Source organism: Puntigrus tetrazona, chromosome 15 (genome assembly GCF_018831695.1).
Source record: "Puntigrus tetrazona isolate hp1 chromosome 15, ASM1883169v1, whole genome shotgun sequence".
In the NCBI taxonomy this organism is placed as follows: Eukaryota; Metazoa; Chordata; class Actinopteri; order Cypriniformes; family Cyprinidae; genus Puntigrus; species Puntigrus tetrazona.
The window spans coordinates 13,444,220-13,465,303 of NC_056713.1; the positions used below are offsets into that span (position 1 = coordinate 13,444,220).

General features: G+C 38.0%; 3 protein-coding genes across 6 annotated transcripts; 1 reads left to right on the forward strand and 2 right to left on the reverse strand.

The window, feature by feature from the left end:
- The first annotated feature begins 1,625 nt into the window (after nt 1–1,625).
- On the forward strand, nt 1,626–10,346 carry klc3 (kinesin light chain 3). Of its 3 annotated transcripts, none has more exons than XM_043259825.1 (14): nt 1,626–1,868; nt 3,246–3,272; nt 4,187–4,413; nt 4,499–4,729; nt 5,727–5,802; nt 6,101–6,326; nt 6,496–6,583; nt 6,726–6,827; nt 7,182–7,355; nt 7,446–7,545; nt 7,653–7,702; nt 7,784–7,914; nt 7,993–8,059; nt 8,518–10,346. In XM_043259825.1, exons 3-14 carry the CDS (start codon nt 4,204–4,206, stop codon nt 8,602–8,604), a joined length of 1,542 nt encoding a protein of 513 aa, XP_043115760.1. In that variant the 5' UTR covers nt 1,626–1,868; nt 3,246–3,272; nt 4,187–4,203; the 3' UTR covers nt 8,605–10,346. The 3 variants fall into 3 exon arrangements, with proteins under 3 accessions (XP_043115760.1, XP_043115762.1, XP_043115761.1); XM_043259827.1 differs by having other exon boundaries at nt 6,101–6,320; XM_043259826.1 differs by lacking the exon at nt 3,246–3,272.
- ercc2 (excision repair cross-complementation group 2) lies at nt 10,263–16,884 on the reverse strand. 2 transcript variants are annotated; one of them, XM_043259824.1, is made up of 23 exons: nt 16,738–16,884; nt 16,521–16,620; nt 16,021–16,098; nt 15,859–15,921; nt 15,620–15,733; nt 15,401–15,517; nt 14,953–15,069; nt 14,742–14,865; nt 14,558–14,654; nt 14,341–14,474; nt 13,782–13,950; nt 13,573–13,691; nt 13,200–13,269; nt 13,028–13,097; nt 12,632–12,733; nt 12,323–12,386; nt 12,110–12,231; nt 11,941–12,033; nt 11,745–11,817; nt 11,108–11,178; nt 10,882–11,025; nt 10,657–10,800; nt 10,263–10,475 (listed from the first exon to the last, which is right to left on the reverse strand). In XM_043259824.1, exons 1-23 carry the CDS (start codon nt 16,740–16,742, stop codon nt 10,383–10,385), a joined length of 2,283 nt encoding a protein of 760 aa, XP_043115759.1. In that variant the 5' UTR covers nt 16,743–16,884; the 3' UTR covers nt 10,263–10,382. The 2 variants fall into 2 exon arrangements, 1 of the variants encoding a protein (XP_043115759.1); XR_006252707.1 differs by lacking the exons at nt 10,263–10,475; nt 10,657–10,800; nt 10,882–11,025; nt 11,108–11,178 and having other exon boundaries at nt 11,762–11,817; nt 12,120–12,231.
- Nucleotides 16,885–17,420: 536 nt separating this feature from the next.
- On the reverse strand, nt 17,421–19,143 carry zgc:154093 (uncharacterized protein LOC777623 homolog). Its single transcript, XM_043259843.1, has one exon. The coding sequence runs from the start codon at nt 18,926–18,928 to the stop codon at nt 18,092–18,094; it is 837 nt and encodes a 278-aa protein (XP_043115778.1). The 5' UTR covers nt 18,929–19,143; the 3' UTR covers nt 17,421–18,091.
- Between the last annotated feature and the right edge of the window lie 1,941 nt (nt 19,144–21,084).

Genomic DNA, 21,084 nt, shown 5'->3' on the forward strand with positions numbered 1-21,084 from the left:
TGGGAGTAGATCAGCCCCTGGCTCTTCTAGCAGCTGAACCATTAATCACTCCAGTCTCATATATCTGCTAGCAGTTGCTCCATTGCTATCACGCTCCTTCCACTTTATGTCCCTGCACTCATTTTTCCTCCTTAATCACAGACTGGTTTTACTCTTTCCATGCAGCAAAGCGTGCCACAGTGTCACCATTATACCTTTTTCAGTTGCACTCTGCAACACAACCCTCAGACTCAGTTCTGCATGCTCTGTCTTAAACCAAAGACGATTCCTAGATGCATCCTGATCTGCATGGTTCCTATCGTTAAGTTAAGCCTGTCTGATGGGTCCGAAGCTAATGCTGCTTATTTTACACACCCAGACAACACCACCTCCCTCTTACCCCAACTCACCCTAAGCAGCTTTTTTGAAACCATGCCAATGTGAAGTCACACAGAGACTCCTCCCTATGCATGTTTAACATAGAGGCCATCTAGAATGATTTGTGACTGTCTGATGTAACAGATTTACATTCACTTTGCATTTGTAGCAAGTAATGGGTAATGTTTTTGTTGCTAAGCCCTGATTTAAAAAAAAAAAAGCAGCTTATTGCTATAAGATGCTGTCTAGGCAGGCAACTCTTATCACAATAAAAGAAGGCTGCCTCACTTATGCTGTCATTATTGAAGCAGTTAAGTAATTAAACTTCTAATTAAATTGTACTTAATTAAACTGAAATGTGAGGCTTTGTAATCATAGCTGAAATATTTACACATACTTATTATCACTCAATTATTTATTGTAAAATAGTGCTTGAAATACATTAATTGTAAATGAAATACACTTATGGCATTAAACAAAAAACACAATTCAATTGCCAATGTTTCCACCTATTATGGGATGGTATACTGATGCCTGTACTTTTTAGTGATACAATGTCAATATAACAATGTTGAACTAAAAATCTACTTTTTACCATAAAACGTACTCATATCCATCATGATAAAACATGTGGTAAAAAAAGAAATACACAAAAGAAGTTCATAGTAATTCAAAGATGTCCATAAAACATGGGCAGAAAACAAGTACATTATAAAACATGAATTTGACAGTATTTTATGGTAAAATTGCATGTAATGCTTTGTCAAATGCTTTTGTTTAATCTCTCTCTCTCTCTCTCTCTCTCTCTCTCTCTCTCTCTCTCTCTCTCTCTCTCTCTCTCTCTCAGAGCTACATTAGATGGCTAGGCTTTTTTTCTTTCTTCAAATTTGAACCTATTGAAATCATTAAGAATAAACTACTTTTTAACTGAAGAGTTTATGCGCAAAGACCTGTAAGTGCTGTCTAAAAATGTCTTCAATAATTTGCATTTACAAAAATCAACCATGAATTTATTCTGGTAAAGGTATAGTAAGCATGTGTTTTGTTTTGTTTTTTGGTTTTTTTAATTGATTACCATTTTTACCATCAGTTTTGCTACAAATACCATGATTAAACTATGGTTAGTGTAGCAAAACCATGTATAATTTGTAGGAACATGGGGGTGTTTTTGGATTTACCACAGATAAGGGTTTTCTCAAGTGCACGCCCGGTGTATTCGTCGCTGCGGGCGCAGTTCAGAGCCGCGGCAGATAGGTGGCCTGAGCGCGCGCTCGGCTCGCACGGCGCAGTCGCGGTAAATGAACCGACGGAGCAGGTAAGCGCTGTTAATTCAGCCCGTCTGCGACGCAACAACAGGTGAATGAATGACCGCGACCGACGCTCTGCTCGGCCGCTACATCCATTGATCGCCACTATATCAAGGAAATAAAGATGCGGCGTGGATGACTTTAGTCGGAATTGTCTGGCTTTAAGTTGGGACGCGTCGTGGCCGCTTGTCCGAGTTACTGCAGGTAAATAAATATCAGCTGCTGACGCTCACTGGCTCTTCAGACAATAAACAGCTTTACAGAGCGGTTTAATGGACCGTTGCACTCTCGTTTGTTGTCACTGTTTGTTTTGCTGAATTAGCCTTCGTTACTGTTAATCTGGTGAAAGTCAGCACGTTTAACAATTATCTTTAAATAGGTCTTAAAGAGTGTTTATGATAGGAAATATTCATTGAGTTCATTCATTTTAGGTTGACCAGCTTCATTGTCAGAATGTATTCAAACGTGTATTATTTTCTTGACACCTAATATTTTGCTCTGTGATTCTATATGTGCCTATTTGTCTCTTATGTTTATCTGTAAATATATATATATATATATATATATATATATATATATATATATATATATATATATATATATATATATATATTTGTTTACACAACACGTGTCTGGATTCATGAGAGAATTAACACTTAACTATTCAATTGACAGATCAAATAGATTACGTTTTTGCTATTATTTATGCACCCATATGCCAACCAAAACCTCCCAATGTATATAACCATCTTTCTTACATGAAGTTTGTGGATTTCAGGTGCCATTCTTTTTAATATACTGACAGTAAATAATGATTGACAGCTGTCAAGCTCCAATAAACAGAATGTGCTTTCTAAAGCCACACAATAACTTTAGTAAAAAAAAAACAGACTTATGATGTTATTCGGAGACATTTCTCAGAATATACCAAACTAGTGAGATGAACACATTTATGGCACTTTTTTGGTGAACTGGAAACAGTGTTGAACTGGATTCATTAAGTCAGGGGATTGAATATATTCATACAGATCCAAAAAAACATTCAAGTTAGCAGTTGGTCCGCTCCACCCTGTAAGCATGCCGAACTGGTACGGTACCTAACGCATGTATTATTGTTTTGTAATTTTCTCAGTTAATTAAGCTTAAAGCCATATATCCGTGTTCATGACCTCATCAGCCCGGCGTAAACATTAGCTCAGTCCTTTACCTCCCCAGAGACATCTCTGTTCCTACCTGTAAACTGATTCTTACCTAGCAACCCTTCAGCTTGTTTTCATGTGGGGAGGTAGCAGGCAGGCTTCCCTTCACTTTTCTCTCTTAAGGCTAACAGGAGTCTGTGCTCTTATTATATAAAATAGGACACTGTGTACTGTATTAATATAAAGTCATTTTTGGTGTTTCACCTGTATTTTGAAATTTGCACTTTTTAAAGTTTACTACATAAATGGATTATATCTTGGCAGACAATTATCAATACACTTATCCTTTTTTAGCGGTGTATAAGTTTGTATTCTCTGGGTGCTTCCTAAAAAACCACAAATCCCATTTTTATGAAGTTTCTTTCTTTCTTTGCTGCCAAAGGAGATCTTGGTTTTAGTGTGAATTAAGGTTAGTTTCTGATATTCTATACTGCATGTGATATAATTTTACCTCTGACCCTTTTCTGCTTGAATACTAGTTGTTTATGTGGAGTTTGTCTACACATTTTCCAGACAGTTTTCTTCCTGAAATATCACCCGTGATGTTTCTTGGCAGTGTGTATTTATTATGACGCCCACATTAACAACAGTGGCTGCGTAGGTTTGTCTAGCAGAAGTCGCCCTGCAAGTATATTTTGAAGGCTGAAACGTTTTTGTGCTGTACGTAGCATTTTAATAACTATAAAATATGGAGCAATATAAAATACACCCACTTGCTGTTTAGTCAATCTGTTTGTAAACAGACTACTTTTACATTTTGATCTGTGTTAATTACCTTTTAGATATTTCAATTTTTTTTAAAAAAGTCACCAAGCTTGCATTTATTTTATATATTATGAAATATCATTGTAATTTGAAATATGTTTTCTATTGAAGTATAATTTAAAAACTAATTTATTTCTGTAATTCTGTGAATTTTCAGAAGCCAGTAGTCTTTCAGTGTCGCAGGATTCTTCAGAAATCATATAGAAATGTTGATTTAGTGCTAAAGAAACATTTCTTGTTATTAATGTTAAAAACAGTTGTGCTGCTTTATATTTTTGTGAAACTGTGATGCATTGTTTCATGTTACTTTAGTAGTTTTTTATTTTTATAACATTGTAAATGTCTCACTTTTGATCAATTTATTGCATTAATGCTCAAAACAATTAACTATATGTCAGTTTACCACTTTGTGAAGTTATTTGCATCATCAAATACTCAATATAGTAACCCAGAAACAGTATGAATGTTATAACACACTCCTGCATACAAGTCCTTAGAGTCGTGGTCAATTCGCAGACTAAATGCGTGTTAATACCAAATGCATATTTTCCTCTCCAGGGTTTTTAGTGTCAGACATGTTGTCAGGGGAGGAAATCTTATGCAGCACCCAGCAGGTGATCGCGGGGCTGGAGGCTCTGCGTGGAGAGAACCGCACGCTGCTGGACAGCCTGCAGGAAACCCTCCAGAGCCAGACGTCCAGCGAGAGCGGCAGCCTGGAGCAGGAGAAGACCAACATCGTTTTACAGTCTCTGGAGAGGATTGAACTGGGCCTAGGAGAGGCGCAAGTGAGCAGCGCAGTCAACTTCATTCACTTTCTGTCTCAGTAAGAGCCTTTCCACTCACCCAGCTGTCTGTTTCCTGCTCATCCAGGTGATGATGGCGCTGTCAGCACACCTGGGCTCCTTGGAGGCAGAGAAGCAGAAGTTGCGTGCTCAGGTGCGGAGGTTGTGCCAGGAGAACCAGTGGCTGAGAGACGAGCTGGCTCGGGCACAGCAGCAGCTACAGGAGCGGGAACAGGAAGTGGTTACTTTAGAAGAGCAGAACAGACACCTGCAGTTCATGAGTAGCATCCGTAAATATGACCATGAAGAGCCGCCTATGGTGAGGGTTTGTCTTGAAAACACGCATGTGTGAATACATAAATGAATGCATTTAGGTTTGTATGTTAAATGTGTGTTCTGGACTAGCTTTGTGGAATGGAAAGCAATGAAATGCACTCAGTTAAATGTTATTTAACAAAATTACATTGACTGGAAACAGTATTCTGCTCACAAGTGTTAACCTAGATTTTTCTTTCATTCATTTTATTGTGTCATATTTAATATCAGGCCTAGTTTTCATGTGATTTCTTTCTGATAAATAACATTTTGCTTTGCAGTGGGACAATCACAATTTTACCAAGACCGCAGCAGGTGCAATGATATTATGCAGCACCTGAAAATAGTCCCTAACAATGCATAATATCATTGCGCCTGCTGCAGTCATGATACGGCAGCAAAATTCCTTGATTATTACTCCGTAATGAAAGTATAAGTCCTGGTTTTATCATCCTAGAAAATTGCAACTTGTCGTTTTAGTACACGTCTTAGTACTCAGTGTTACTACAGAAGAGTCAAGTTTTAAATAGAAAAAATATTGAAACTCTTTGGCCATTTTGGAGCATCAGATTCAATGATCTATACTAAGCTACAATTAAAAGTACTACCTCCAGACCCAGAAATCAGCTGAACGGATTCAACTCTAGGGGACTTGGAAAATTAGCCTATTTTAGAAAAAAGTGTCGTGTTAATTTAAATGAACCAGATAAATTCGATTAACCATGATTCATTTCGTGATTTTAGAAAACTGTGTGTTTCTCAATAAAAACAAACAAGGAACAATACAATAGCATTTACATTTAGGTTTTTATGTCTTTTCAGAATGTCAGTAGTTCAGAATGAAGAGACGATTTGAATATATTTATAAATAATTCATGAATTTAAATAAATCATTCTGCACTCTTGGAAATGTACTGTACTTTGTGGGCCCTGATCCAACGACTGAGAGCCACTGATCTAAAAGCTTTTCAAAACATGTTCACTCTGTTTGTTTCTTACAGGAGGATAAAGATTCTACTTCAGGGAAGGAGTCCCTCGATGATCTCTTTCCTTCTGATGAAGAGGAGCAGTCACACAGTACGACACTCACAGACCACAGCTGTTCCTTTACACATGTGTGTGCTGGGTTTTTGCCGTGTCAGCTGTTAAAGCAAGCACAGATTTGATTGACGCATGGTTTAGGACAGTGTTAAGTTTCAACCACAGATAGCATTTACTATAACCACAACTACAATTTAACTTCCTGAAGATTACTTTGATATGTTTTACTGAGAGAAGAGTAGAGGTCAGGAAATTGAGAAATGTCACTTGATTGGTGAGAGCCCATGATCAGAGCGTGCGCTCTCGTGTCTGAGCTTGACTCTTGTGTTTGCAGTGTCTCAGCCCCACAGTAGTGCCGCCGCTGCCGCCCAGCAGGGAGGATATGAGATCCCTGCCCGCCTCCGGACTCTCCACAACCTGGTGATCCAGTACGCCTCTCAGGGCCGCTATGAGGTGGCCGTGCCGCTCTGCAAACAAGCTCTGGAGGACCTAGAGAAATCCTCGGGCCACAGCCACCCGGATGTTGCTACCATGCTCAATATCCTGGCTTTAGTGTACAGGTCACTTCTGTAGAGCATCACACATTCTTTTACTCTTTTATATATATATATATATATATATATATATATATATATATATATATATATATATATATATATATATATATATATATATATATATATAATATATAAATATAAACCTAAAAAACATTAATGTTGTGCTTTACAGGGATCAGAACAAATACAAGGAAGCAGCCAGTCTCCTGAATGATGCATTGGCTATCCGTGAGAAGACACTAGGCATGGACCATCCAGCAGTATGTGCTGTTTGAAGATAAATCGTGTTACTGTTATAGTTTGCTTTGCTCTTTTTCTTTGTATTTCACTGAAAAGCCAATAATCACATATGCAATCTATATACATGGGTCCCTTTTCTTGAGTTTATGTTTGTGTTTGTAGGTAGCAGCTACATTGAATAATCTGGCTGTGTTGTATGGAAAAAGAGGGAAGTATAAAGAGGCAGAGCCGCTGTGTAAAAGAGCTCTGGAGATCAGAGAAAAGGTACCGATACAAAAAGAGTGAATGGTTTTCCCACCTGTCCTCTCTATAAGCTCTCAGATCATATCAACTTACCTGTATGCTACCATTCAAAAGTTTGGGGTCAGTGGGAGTCATTTAGTCAGGACGCATAAACATGATCAAAACTGACATATGTCAAATATGTTATTCAAATATTATGTTCATCAAAGAATCTTAAAACACATCCTGGCTTGCACAAACACGACACTGATAATACCAATATGAAAATCACAGAGTCACAGAGCCTTTAAATATCGTTGTGGTCTTAGGAGCGAAAAAAGGTCCAGAACCACTGGTCTAAGTTGAAATATCTTGCCTATGTTTGTCTGTTGACAGGTGCTCGGGACAGATCACCCTGATGTAGCCAAGCAGCTGAATAACTTAGCCCTTCTATGCCAGAATCAGGGCAAATACCAGGAGGTGGAGCAGTACTATGAACGCGCGCTGCACATTTACCAGAGCCAGCTGGGTCCAGACGATGCCAACGTGGCCAAGACCAAGAACAACCTGGTCAGGAGAGAAAATGTGTATCTTGTGCGTTTTAATAATGGCAGCATATATTATGCATGTGATATAATATACCATTCATGTGCTCTTCAGGCCTCCTGTTATCTCAAGCAGGGGAAATACAGGCAAGCTGAGGCTCTTTATAAAGAGATTCTGACTCGTGCTCACGAGAAGGAGTTTGGCTCAGTGGAGGGTAAAATACATTTTCTGCATTCAGCTGAATTTTTTGTACACCATAGTTTCACCTGCTGAGCGTACTTGTCCAATAGTAAATTCATATTTTCACATGTGTATACATAGGGGACGGGCGGCCAGTTTGGATACATACGGAGGAGGGAAGCTCTAGACAGGTACGTTTTCAATCCAAATATGTATGTTCTATTAGGAGAAATAGTTTTTTTAATGTGCTTTTTCGTGTGTGGGTACTGTAGGATGGTCTGGGAAGTCTGAAACGCAGCGGATCATTCACCAAGCTCCGGGAATCAATAAGACGAAGCAGCGAGAAACTTGTACGGAAACTGAAAGGAGTTGGAGCGCAGGAAACAGCCCCTCGAGCTGCTGGGTAATTATATTCTGCTCGGCTCTCGTCACTTTTCATGAAGAGAGTAGTATTTTTAACTACTCATTTATTTTTAAACAGGATGAAGAGAGCCAATTCTCTAAATGTGCTTAATGTGGGTCTCAGAGAAAGTCAAGAGGCTGCTATGGTAAGCGTCGACTCTTTGCTTTCAAATTTGCTCAATTATCTTATATTCACCAAGGCTGCATTTATTTGAGCAAGCATTTGACAGCCTAATTTAATATTGTGAAATTATATGATTTTAACTGTTTTCTATTTGAATATATTTTAAAATGTAATCTATTACTGTGAAGGCAAAGCATAGTTTTTAGCATCGTTACTCTTCAGCGTCTGATGCATGCTTAATAAACATTTCCCATCATTATCATTTTTAAACAGTTGTGCTGCCTAATATTTCTTTTGGAAACTGATACTTTTTTCAGGATTCTTCGATCAAAAGTGACAGAAAAGACATTGTAAATTTGACAAAAGATGCTGATATGCTGAAAACACACACTTAATGGGCGCTGCATAATTTTACAGTAATTCGAAATTAGTTAACAGATGGTGATTGAAAATGGTCATCGGTCTGTTTTGTCTTTTCAGAAACCCAACAGGCTGACAGATGCACGGGGTCTGAGTTCCAGCACACAGAGTTTAGCACGCCGTGCATCTCTGAGCGGCGACAGCTAACTTTCAGACATGCCATATGACATCAGGACTGATGCAGAGGTGTCAGCCTCACATCTGTACGGTCTATAATGACTGCAAAGCTCATATCAGATAATAATATGAGGAATGGTATGTGACGATGAATGCACACACATCAAAGCAGTCTGTTAAAGGAGAGCACACTTTGGCTTTACAAACATTTTTTTTTACACTGTAAAAATCAGTTCAGTCTACTCGTTTTTTTTAAAAGCCTATTGCATTATAAAATGTCACAGAAATGTATTTATTGCATTTCGAAGATAGGAGCATTACCACAGCCTTAGGCAGGGTGCGGTTTCTTTTTTTAATAAAAGTGCGGTCACATTTTATTAAAATCTAGTCATTTCAATAGGAAATGGGAGTTTCGTGGACTTAGCTTTTCCTTGCGTTCAGGTTGGTCATGGACATTTGCTGTTGACTGCATATGTGACGCATCCATTTTACACAAACCAAACCAGGAAAGATTTTGTTGTGAAAGTCTCTATTTTGTAAGCATAATTCTTTGCTAATTTATTGACAATGGACATTTTTTGGCTGCTTAATTTCTCCAAAATTTTACTAATGTGACCACACCTTACCACTGTTTACTTACAATATTGTAGCAATACGTGATATACATTCCTTGTCTTCACCCTACCAGGCAATAGAATTACAGTACTGGAAATAAACAATTTGCACTTAAGAGATAGTCCACTGAAAAATAAAAATGATGTCATTAATTACACCCGTAACGCCTTCAGAACTGTTTACAAGACATTTCTGATGAACCCTGCATAGATAGCGATGCAACTGCAACATCGTTAAATATAGTCCATGTGACATCAGTTGTTTAACCGTAATGCTTTGAGAATTGTTTTTGTGCACAGAAAAAACAACAAATTAATTCAACATTTCTTTGCAGGGTCAGAAAGTACATGAAAAATATTTAAATTTGCGGTTGAAAGATGAATGAATGTCTTGTTTGGAACAACACGAGGGTGAATAATTAATGACAGAATTTTCATTTTTGGGAGAACTTCGAATGGCTTCTAAATGCTCTTAACTCAAAAATTCCTAAAGAATGGTCATCCATGATGTTACATTCCTAGATGAAGGTAAGACACGCTGTTGTTGTACATACTGACTTGTATGTTTCTGAGTAAATATCAAACAATTGTGGTACGTATTGTGCCTATAATATAAGGGACTTTTGATTTTTCCAGTTTCAAGCACATGTACTTTATATTTATGTATGCTGTGCTATGCTTTAGTTTAAGCACTTCTCAGCACAATGTGCGGTACAAAGATAATATACAGTATATTACTTGAATCTTGCTAGTGGATGTAGTTACTGAAAGGTTAGACATCAAATGAGCTGTTACGTAATCTAAACAGCTGTATATTGTCGAATCTCGTTACATATTCCATGAGCTTAGGGAGTATATTTATATACTGAATGTTGCTGATGAACCAAATAAAATTGTTCTACCTCTTTTTAAAAAAAAAAAATCAACATGTGTAAAAGGTGTTTTCAGATAACGGACAGCTGATACAGCCAACTGGTATGCAACTCTTGGTGACCTCCAGTAGTTTCCCTTTAGTTTAGTGTGCTTGTGTGCCCTCTGCAGCTGGTTTTGAGACCGCATGTTCTCCACAAACAGTATAGAACACTAGTTGAAGATTAGCATTTATTAATGCTTGTTGTAAAAAAAACATATTAAAGAATCATAAAAAAAGAATATATATATACACATCTCCCAGACTTTGTTCCTTTTGAGACCTCAGGCTTGTTGCGCGATCTGAGCAATTTTCTTAAGCATATCCTCAGACTGCAGTTGCTCCAGGGTCAGCAGAGACAGACCCAACTGATCCTCCTGCCACACAAACATGACACGAAGACTCTTAATACAATGTAGATAAGAACGTGTACCTCACAACCACATCTCTGCAAACATATTATTCCACTTTTGCTTTTTGTGTTCATATAGGATTTTAAATTCTCAACTTGAGAGGTTTAGGTCATTGAACGGGCTGAAAAAAGGTTACTGTGGTTACCCGTCTGAAGGGCTGGGCCATCTGTCGTAGAAAGTGCTTGGATAACTGCACGGTCTCATCAATGGTCAGATTTAGGCTTCCATCCGTAAGGTGTTCCTGGATCCAGCGGGGCAGCTTTCCTCGCTTATCCGCACGTGCATAACGCTAAAGGAAACAGCAATTAAACTATTTGTAGGATAAAAAAAATTAAAAAATAAATCATGCTACCTTCTCCCCTTTACTTACCTTGTCTGCAAAGACCATCAAGCCGTAGTCAGTTTTGCCTCGGATGGCTCTGCCCACACACTGAGCCGCATGGCGCATTGCATCAAATGTCAGAAAGTCATTTTCCCGGATCTGAAACTGATCTCTAAGGTATTCCAACCGCGCCTGATTCGATCAGATAGGTTAGGGTATTTTTATTTATTACAGAGTGTACTGGAATAGATCTGATTGAAAAAGCTCTACAAACCTTGAGGATTCGGCTCTGGGTGTAAACATACGGCACTCCAAACATGATAACGGCACGGCCAAAATGATGAACTGGGGGGGTTTTAAAAAGAAAAACTGATGAAGAAATGTTTACAAGAATTGTTTTTTTTAAGAATTTGCTAATTTTAACGTTTTTTGCAGGTTTTATGAAAGTAAGAATTATATTTTTATATATATATATATATATATATATATATATATATATATATATATATATATATATATATATATATATATATATATATATATATATATATATTTGGTAAGAAAAGGAAATGTAAGAATTAATGGAAGGACATGATTAAAATAAAGCAAAAATATTTGCCAATAATATCAGAAAGAAAAACGTCCTCTTCGTTTTCTACTTCAAGTAAAATTTTGTTGTTTTAAGAATGTTTAGATATTTTTAGTGGGGTCAAAAAGACAAGAATACTAAGGAAGGTACTGATTTTTTTCAGTACATGAAACATTTAATGCTATGACTTTATGAATGTAATACTTTTGTCTACAATTTATGACCTTTCTATGGCCTTAACTGAATTTATGTCAGGGCAAATTAAGACTTTAGATCTGCAAAAAAACCTGTATAAAAGAAAGTTCAAAACTGAAGTATCCACCAAAGTCAATCCCCTCTGACACTTTTCCTCTTGCCACCGAGAGTAGAATTGCTCCTCTGCCGTTCTCGCAGGCCTGAAAGTAAAAGAGAACAAAAGTGATTACTTTAACACAGCGAACTCAAAATAAAGTCAACATTACACAACACGATTACAGAAAATTGGATTAGGGAGCATTAAAACCCCAATGTTTATTGACCTCTTGATACTTCTCCAGGGCCATGCTAGTTTCGGCTGCATCCTGGGTTTCTATGAAAATGAGCTTGTTTCTTTGGATGTTCTCTAGGATGCCCTACAAATACAGCAAGAGAAAGGGTTATGATTATCATAACAGCACTTTCAACCATCTGAGAAGGAATTCTTCATACCTGTTCATACCATGAGGCCACAATGTTCTCCATGTATATGTAACTCGTGAAGAACGCAACGATCCCATCAGGAACAATGGCAGACATTTCCAGCAGCAGGTTTCCATAATTCCGGATCACAGCTATGGGATGTATTTTAAATAAATTGGTTATCTTTCAACTGCACTTGCAAAATAAAATCAATAAGACAAATACAAACACAAAACAACTCACCAAAATCTTCTCTGGTCTCAAACTTGGAGGTCATCGCTACTTGATCATTCCCTCTGCCTACAATCTGAAAGTTGGAAAAATATAAATAATTATATATATAAAATATATATATATATATAATTGATATATACACACATAAATGAAAAAATACACACAAAAATAATGAAGGGGGCCTTCCTTTTTTGTGTAGGGCAACAGGGGTACTCTGAGTCAAGAAGACTAAAAAGCACTGATATAATGTGTTTTTAAAAGATGGCAGCCCAGTATATATCTTCATCCGAAACGGTTGCATTGTCAGTCATAACTTACAAGAGGGCACAGGCAGGTTCGTGCCAGTGTCATGGTGAAGGATGCCATAGTGACTGGGTGGAAATCAAGGATGCGTGGATAGATGTCCAGAGGAGAGAGAGTCTATTTCGAGAGAGAATCAAAAATATGATGTTTCTAAAACATACAAATGCAGAAGACTTCGCAAATAGCACTGGTGTTATAAGTATAGGCTACAGATGTTGTATAAAAGGTTCGCAAGCTAAAGCAAACCCATTTTAAATGCGGCCTGCATGCTTTAAGGTGAAAGCGAGGTATGTTTCACACAGATGGCATGAGTGTTACAGTGGGATTACAATGAAGAGATTAGTGAGCAGTGTGTGTGTAATCTAATATTCAGGGAAAGATGGGGCATATGGATTGAGGAGCACAGCTTACCCCTGATGTGATAATGACTGATTGAAAGCGCCCAAACACAGGCTTTATGGCGATAGAGGGGTCCATGCAACTGCATCGAAAGAATCCAAAGTCAGTGACAAAGCTAATAAACATTTTTTTTTTTAATATTTATTAGAACGATAGAAACTGTATTAGAGCAGAATTAATGCACCTGAAGTGAAGAACAGGATTTGCTATTGTTGGCGTTTTATCTTCAAAGGGCTCAATGATGATGGTGAAGCCTAAAAGAGAACGATTACACAACTCGTTTATGCAGGAAATCATTATTAAATTGAGGCGGGTTTGAGATATTAGCAGTGCCAGTGTGTGGTTATTTCAGAAATATTTAACTGGCAAAAAAAGGCCAAATTAAGCAGCTTTCTGCTAGTTAATGAGGCAAATCAAATTGCCACTTGAACCCACGGGTAAAATCTGCATAGAGAAACTTAGCTCACATACAGAATTCCCAATAATATGGATTTCCTTTGGAACTGCTGGATTTCTCCAGCGTAAGAATTAAGTTCAGGATGATGATGCTTTGTTACCTTTGCTGTAGGTGCTGACGAGTGTGGCAAAGTGTGAGATCAGGGTAATGGCTGAGAAGTCAGCGATGTCTGCGATCTCCAGCGTCCTCAGCAGCGAGCGCAGCCGCTCAGCACAAAATCTAAAAGTGGATTAAAAACACATTTAAACTGGGGTGAATATGCTGCTTTATTATTTAATAATGACCATCAGGACCGATTCTTTTACTCACCTCAGGGGTTTGCGGTCAATGCAGACCTTCTCAAAGATGTCTTTGAGGAACTGAGGGGCGCTCTCCTGAACCACGTGATGGATTCGCAAACGTGCCTTCAGGTACTCCAGGAAGCGCTTCATAAAGCCCACAAAGTGCTCAGCAGTGCGAATGCTGCCAGGTACAGCCTCTGTAGTGAGAGTCGCATATGATAAATATACCTGGATACTTAAACCACCCTTAATGAACCAAAATTTTAAAACAAGTAATACAGCTATTTAAAGCTAAACTCTCAGAAAAGCAGTCTGTAATGTTTCATATTATAAACGAGAGATTGTGTTTTTGTTGTTCAAATTAACACTAAAAGTATCTGGACATTTCTGGATGTCAAACTGGGAGGATGACTTCATACATAAGTTAAAAATGGGACCAGTTGGTTGAAAGCCATTAACGAAATGCTCCGTTAAAAGTTAGCTTTGTGAAATACGACTGTTTGCAGATGCCACTTGGTTTGATATCGTTGGTCTAATGCAAAGACATTTTTGTGTGACTCAAATACTTGTAAGATAATAAAACTGACCTTGCAGGATTTCATCTGGAAGAACTGGGTTGGACAGATAGACGTCAGTTTCTCTTGCAACATTTGCTTCTTTAAGACCTTCAACTAATCTCCTGTATTCTTCTCTAAGTTTTGCAGCATCTGTTTCCTTAATTCTATAAAAGAACACACACAGATTGCAGGAAACGAAAGACAGTACTCGTGTAGTAAAATACTAATTTCCAGTATTTTGTCACACCTGCTAATGGTGTTTTGCAGGGTTTCCACATTAGTCTGACAGCGATCCAGAGTCCTCCTTGTAATGTTGACGCTCATGGAATCGATACACACATTGTCTAGATGAAACAATATCAGCTTAAATAACCAAGATCTGTCCACGTGAAACAGGTGATCATGACAAGTAGCGCAAAAATTCTACTCACCGATGTTGTGAGCCTCATCGAACACAACCACAGATTTCTTTGCGAGCTCTTTTGAGACCAGATCTGCAATTTTTGGATCAAGTAAGTAATGGTAGCTGTACACTACAATGTTTGCGTGAAGAATCTAAAAGAAGAAAGAAACAATCAACTATATGCAATCATCAAGCAATTGCAGCAAACATCCACTATATTAAATCTAGCAAGTACTCACTGCATAACGTGCCAAGAAGTACGGACACCAGCCTTTTCTGCGCCCAAAGTCCTTCAGATCATCCAAGTTATATATACCAGGGGGAATGGGAACCTGCCTGCCTACTGCATCAAATTCCTGCATCCCAGGAAATTATTATTTTAATGTTAAATATTTTGCTTTAAATAGATTTGTATATACATTAAATGTTTTTCATTTATTTTATATATTTTTAATATTGTGATCTGGGACTGTGCAATGCAAATTACAATTTGTAAAAGTAGTATTTATTAATATATACTTCAATATATTTTAAAGAATTATTTTAAATGGACAGGATGTCATATTCCACAATATAATGAAATGCATGCAGGAAATCTGATCTTAAACAGAGTGATTTATGACTAAATGACACAAACTGTATCGGATAAGAAAAAAAAAAGCAAAATGCTTGAGAAATGCCTCACACCTCATAGAACTGGCAGACAGGTTGACTTGGGTTACTGTGATGCTGCGCTCGAATATACGACGCTGTCAGACTGTGACACTTTCCATCCACTTCTTTTCCAAAACGCAGAGAACTCACCTATAAATCACACATGCACTTCCACTTAATGAGTTAGCCTAACGAGTAAAACAAAGAAACGACTAAAACCACATGCATATCCGCTAATTTAGCAGCTTTTACCTCAGGATGAATGCACAGATTTTTCCGTGAAGAAAGCGCCAGTGCAAGGAAATCATTTTTCACCCCTGTTTGTTTTGCATAATAATCCATTAGTTTCCTTAGCTCCTCTACCACCTGACAGGAAAACAGAGAGTTACAGAAAATACACACGATAAAAAGATGAAACGCATATCTGAAAAGCCATCTAAAAAGTCGTGCAGTCGTTTATTGGTTATAAACGTGTATTTAATGTTGGATACCTTCTCGATCTCGGGCACAGTGCGAGAACAGTAGACAAGCTTGGTGACTTCTAAAGGGTAAGCCTGCAAGCGATGAAAATATAAATCAAATGATACGCTGTAATCAAACTCATTATAGTGAAGTTTCACGTTTTATAACGGTGTCATTCAGAAATCCCTCACCTTCTGGTAAGCAACAATGAGGGAAAGAAGAGAAATAGTTTTTCCTGTTCCTGAAGGCATCTCGAGAACTCCATGTCCCTTTGCAAAGTAATAAAAAAAAAGTGGGGAAACAGATAGTCTCTCGGTTAATATAAGACTGCAAAAATTATTTACTGACCGATTTAACATTATTATGCACCAATGTAAATTTTTTTTAATTTGGCTTCTCATACGAATAAGAAACACACACACACACACACACACACACACACACACACACACACACAAGTTGTGTCTCACATAATTAAGAATACAATAGCTATTCAACATTAACAAAACAAAAACACAATTACTGATTTTTACTTAGATTCCTGCACTCAATTCCATTTAATATTCTAATTGCCGCTGGTATAATTCTAAAATAAATAATAGCGCTACACTGAAATGTCATATTAACTACCAATAATGTTAGCATAGTACATAAATGACGATACTGGGGTAATAAATGGATCATAACGCACCTTTGCGTCCAGCGTCCTCTTCAGCTCAAGCATGTACGAATATTGTTCAGGATAAATGTAGTCATACGGAAAGTAGACTAATAACCCCTCGATATTCAGCCTAAATGGGTGAATGAGACATTAGGGCTGAAAACTTGTTTAACAAACAGAATAAACCGTCTGTATATTTGCAACGCTGCTGCTAGTCGATATATCGAAATTTAAGAAATTCACTCACTTCATGTTGGCTGTAATTTGCAGCACTTGGGTGTTTCTGTCGTTCAGTTTTCCAGAATGTCACACATTTATACAGCACTAACTGTCATATGTATTTTACACAACAGACTTCTATCGAGTCACACAGGCGGTCTCAGTAGCACGAAAAGCTGTCGCACATAAAACGCGTAAGATATTTTGACTCTGTGATTGGTTGTTTGCTTGAAAACACGCCCCAGTCTGTTGAATCGTATTGGATGATACGCCTGTCAATTCAACTTTTAGCGGAAGTACATTTAACACCTTCGGGGTTAAACGTAAATAACAGAAAAGAAGTCCGGACTAAACTTTTACTAAAAAAACAACAACTATATTCTGTCCGATTGGTTGTACTTCGTTACCATCAGTTATTTTAAAGAGTTTAGTCTAAATGTTACATAATAATAATAATAATAATAATAATAATGATGATGATGATGATGATGATAATAATAATAATAATTTTTATTTACTGTTATTATTATTTTAGGAAATACTTATTATACTTAAATAATAATTAATACATAAAAGAAAAAATAATAAACATTCTATTTAATACAAGAAAAATAAAGCAAAAAAGAAAGAAAGAAAGAAAGAAAGAAAGAAAGAAAGAAAGAAAGAAAGAAAATAAAAAAAGTATTTTATTATTAAATCAGTAGAGGCATATATTTTTATCATATTTTATTTACATGATCATTTTATTTCATATATTACAATTACAATACTGTATTATAGCACGCCATCAAAGATAAACCTTTGCAAAGTGATTTCCTTTGTACTCGTAGGCAGGACAACGAATTATCTTGGATCATGTCACGTTCATGTTTTACACAACCGCATAATAGGTCAACTCCAGTGGAAGTCATTTGGGTCATTACTTGGTAATATTCACCTACACTGACTAAAAATGATACTGTCAGAACTTTATGCAAAACGTAAAGTTGCTAGATAGCCGAAATCCCAATTCCTTTCCCTGCAAAGCTTAATGAGTAATAGCAAATATAAAAATAAACAAACTGTTATTGCTTAAACGTTTTACATCTCCAGTTAGCCTAGAATGACCAAAACCCAGCAAAACACTGCTCTTGTTATGTTATCTACTAACAATGTCCTTATGGGAATTAATAGATTGATGGGTTGTTTTCAGAGTCAAAGCTGTAAAGATAATTGCCTATTTGTTATAATTGCGAGTGGATAAAAATGTGCCATAACTCTGCAGCATCTGTGGCACAGCCAGCTATTGCTCATCCCGGTTCTTTTCCCGGTCCTCTGAAACGGGCAATGAAAGACAGCATGTTTGAGCTGACGCCTATATCACAGTATATGAAAGAGTCTCCTTATATCTCATGCCTCTCTTCCACACTCTTATAACGGTCCATGATCCTAAGAACATCCTCTAAAATGGATGGTCCCAGGTCCAGGTCCAAACCCATTAGAGACTCCGAACGAGACATGCTGGGGGAGATAGCCGGAGATTCACAGTGTTCGCTCCGCAGGTCCTCATTACTTAGCCCTGCATCAGAGTCCAGACTCAAGCCTCGTTTCGGATCGAGCGGACCGCAGCCCTCCGACATGGAGTCATCCGAGGAAGCCTCGGATAAGGAGCCCGTGGAAGGCACCATGTGCGGCAGGACAGCGATGGAGGAGGAGAGAGCGAGGTCACGACAGGGATCCCTGCGCTTAACCATCCCTTCCTCGCACACAGACATGGAGCGCTGCTGCCCCGGACTGTGATGGTGGTTCTGCTGCTTGTGAACGGGCGACGGCTGCTCGTCTAAATGCAGACGCGGGGGTTTCGGGGGAGGCTGCACGGGCGTGATGAACACGGGCATGGAGATGGTGGTTTTCAGGAGAGAACTGTGATGAGAATTGTGACTGCGATGGTAAGTGTGGCTCCTGCTGTTCACATCGAAGAGCTCGTCCATTCTTCTGTCAATGCTGTGAGAACGAGAGGCGGGCGTCTGATTGAGGGCTGGAAGCATGTTGAGTTTGCCTTGCAAGAATCCTACGTCGCCGAACATGTCCCCTTCTCCTTCAGGCCCGACGTGGGCACTGTGACGCACATCACCCAGCGGCGGACTTATCATGTCTCCTGAAAGAACGTCCCGTATTTTCGGCTTCTTGCCTCGCTTTGGTGTGGACGTCTTTAAGTAAATGGGTGTCTTGGCTGGCATTCTGTTTCCCAGTATTTTGTGTCAAGTGCGTGATGATGTTCGTCTAAGAAATGGAGAGGAACCTAGTCCTCAGTCTGATATTAACTCTTTCATACGTTTGGGTTGGCTTGTCTCCTTTATTTCACTTCTAAATATCCCGCCGGCAGCTGGAAGCGGCGTCTTTTGTGTATGAAACCGTTCAGAAGCTCCTGTGATGTATCATCACAACTGCAGGTCTGAGGAATAAAACAAAGAGAAGAAAGATTTACAACCTGTGAAACTCAAGAGCGCGGTTGTAGAAAAAAACTAACAGCAAAGAAAAGCACATATATTTACTGTGCACTTCCAACGACAAAGAAAGCAACTCTGTTTTTCTCCTTTTTTTTCCCTTTATAGTCTTTGCAGCTACTTACCTATAAATTAAAACCCTCAGAAATTTCGATCTTTCCACAACATGTTTGGAGGAATTTGTTGGATTTTCAAAAGACATAATAGCTAGGATGTTATTTGCGTGCATGCCTTTATGAGAGTATTATGAAACTGCCCCAGAACATTATTGGCAGTAGGGAACGAGTCTGCAAATCCCCACTTCTGTTCTCCTTTGAGCTCCTGCCATTAAATTACATCCACACTGACGTATGTTATTGTATTCAACATTTTAATGTAGTGTGTAGTGCACAACAGTTGGAAACCTTCCCTTCACTGAACACAACAGATTAAAATACTGCAAGTATGCATTATAAATATCAAGTGTTCCTGAAATATATAAATGTAGTCCTAGTTTAAACACAGCACAACTGTGAAACCTTACTTTAATATAATAATAATAATAATAATAATAGATAGATAGATAGATAGATAGATAGATAGATAGATAGATAATTGAACAAGTTGTACAGTTAAAAAAAAGAAAATATACATGCACGTATGCATACAACCATGCCCATCTGACAAGAAAACAAGGGAAAGGACAGGACATCATCAAAGTGGTTATTTTTACTTCACCCAGAAGACCCAAGTTAATGATGCTGTCACTGGCACCGCTTGCATTAAAACAAGCACATTTTTGTTATTGTTTCTCTATGAGAGCCATATGTTTTTACCATTTTGACTTTTCACAGCTCGTTGCTGAGATTTATTGGCCTGTGACACAATTGTGAAAACATGTTGTTACAAAAATACATATTGAATGTTTAAAAGCTGTGTTGTGTAAACGGGGGAAAAAAAGTGATTTACACGTCCTGTATCAGATCTGTCCTCATGACCTTCAGAAAATCACTCGGACTTGTTACACTAACACACTCCTATTATGTAATGGTTAAACACAGTTAGTCCTTGAGATCAGCCAATTCCCGGATTTCCCTAGTAAACCACATGGTGTCATTGCTTTAACATAACTGAGATTTGAGGCTACACCCACCATGGTGTTCAGAAAGTGAGAGGCTTACTTATGTATCAGTTTCTTATTGAGCTTTAATATTTGAAAATTGCATAGTTGTTTTTTTTGTGTGTATAACCAAATGAGAGAACAATGTGGATGACTAAAGCTTTGATTAAATATAACAATTAATGGCTTTCACAGCCAAAAAAACTGATTTGTGTAATGAAAAAGCCACATGGCAATACACTTAATACACTGAAATTTCCTCAAGCAAACGGTAAACAATGTTCTTATCATTACGTATGTTTGTTACAACAGTTAAACTTACAATTATGTTATTCCCGTTAGTTTTTAAGAGTTTTGAGCCGAGTTTCCGTCAACAGAAATTAAATCAAAAGTGTATTGAATGCTACACACAGAGGCGTTTTCAGTCTTACTTTTTCTATCGTACAAATGACAGCGCGTCCGGCTCAACGAGCGACCATTCATCACGACACAATAGCGTTTAGTAAATTGAGATTTGAAGCAGTAATATTCAAAAGCACAGGTGAAAGTATACTTGCCTTTGACATCTGCGTTGAAACCGCTCGTTTGTTCTGGTAGGTTATTCCGGGGTGTTAGTGGATAAGCTGTTCTCGGCAGGGTAGCTATAAACCTCTTAAGCGCGCTGAAGCTGAGGGTGACGAGCTGCAGAAAGGGCAGGGACGATGCTCGTGAATGAGGAAATCTTTGGCAGGAGGAGGGCAGGAGGACGCCTAAAGTGAACACACACACACACACACACACACACACACAC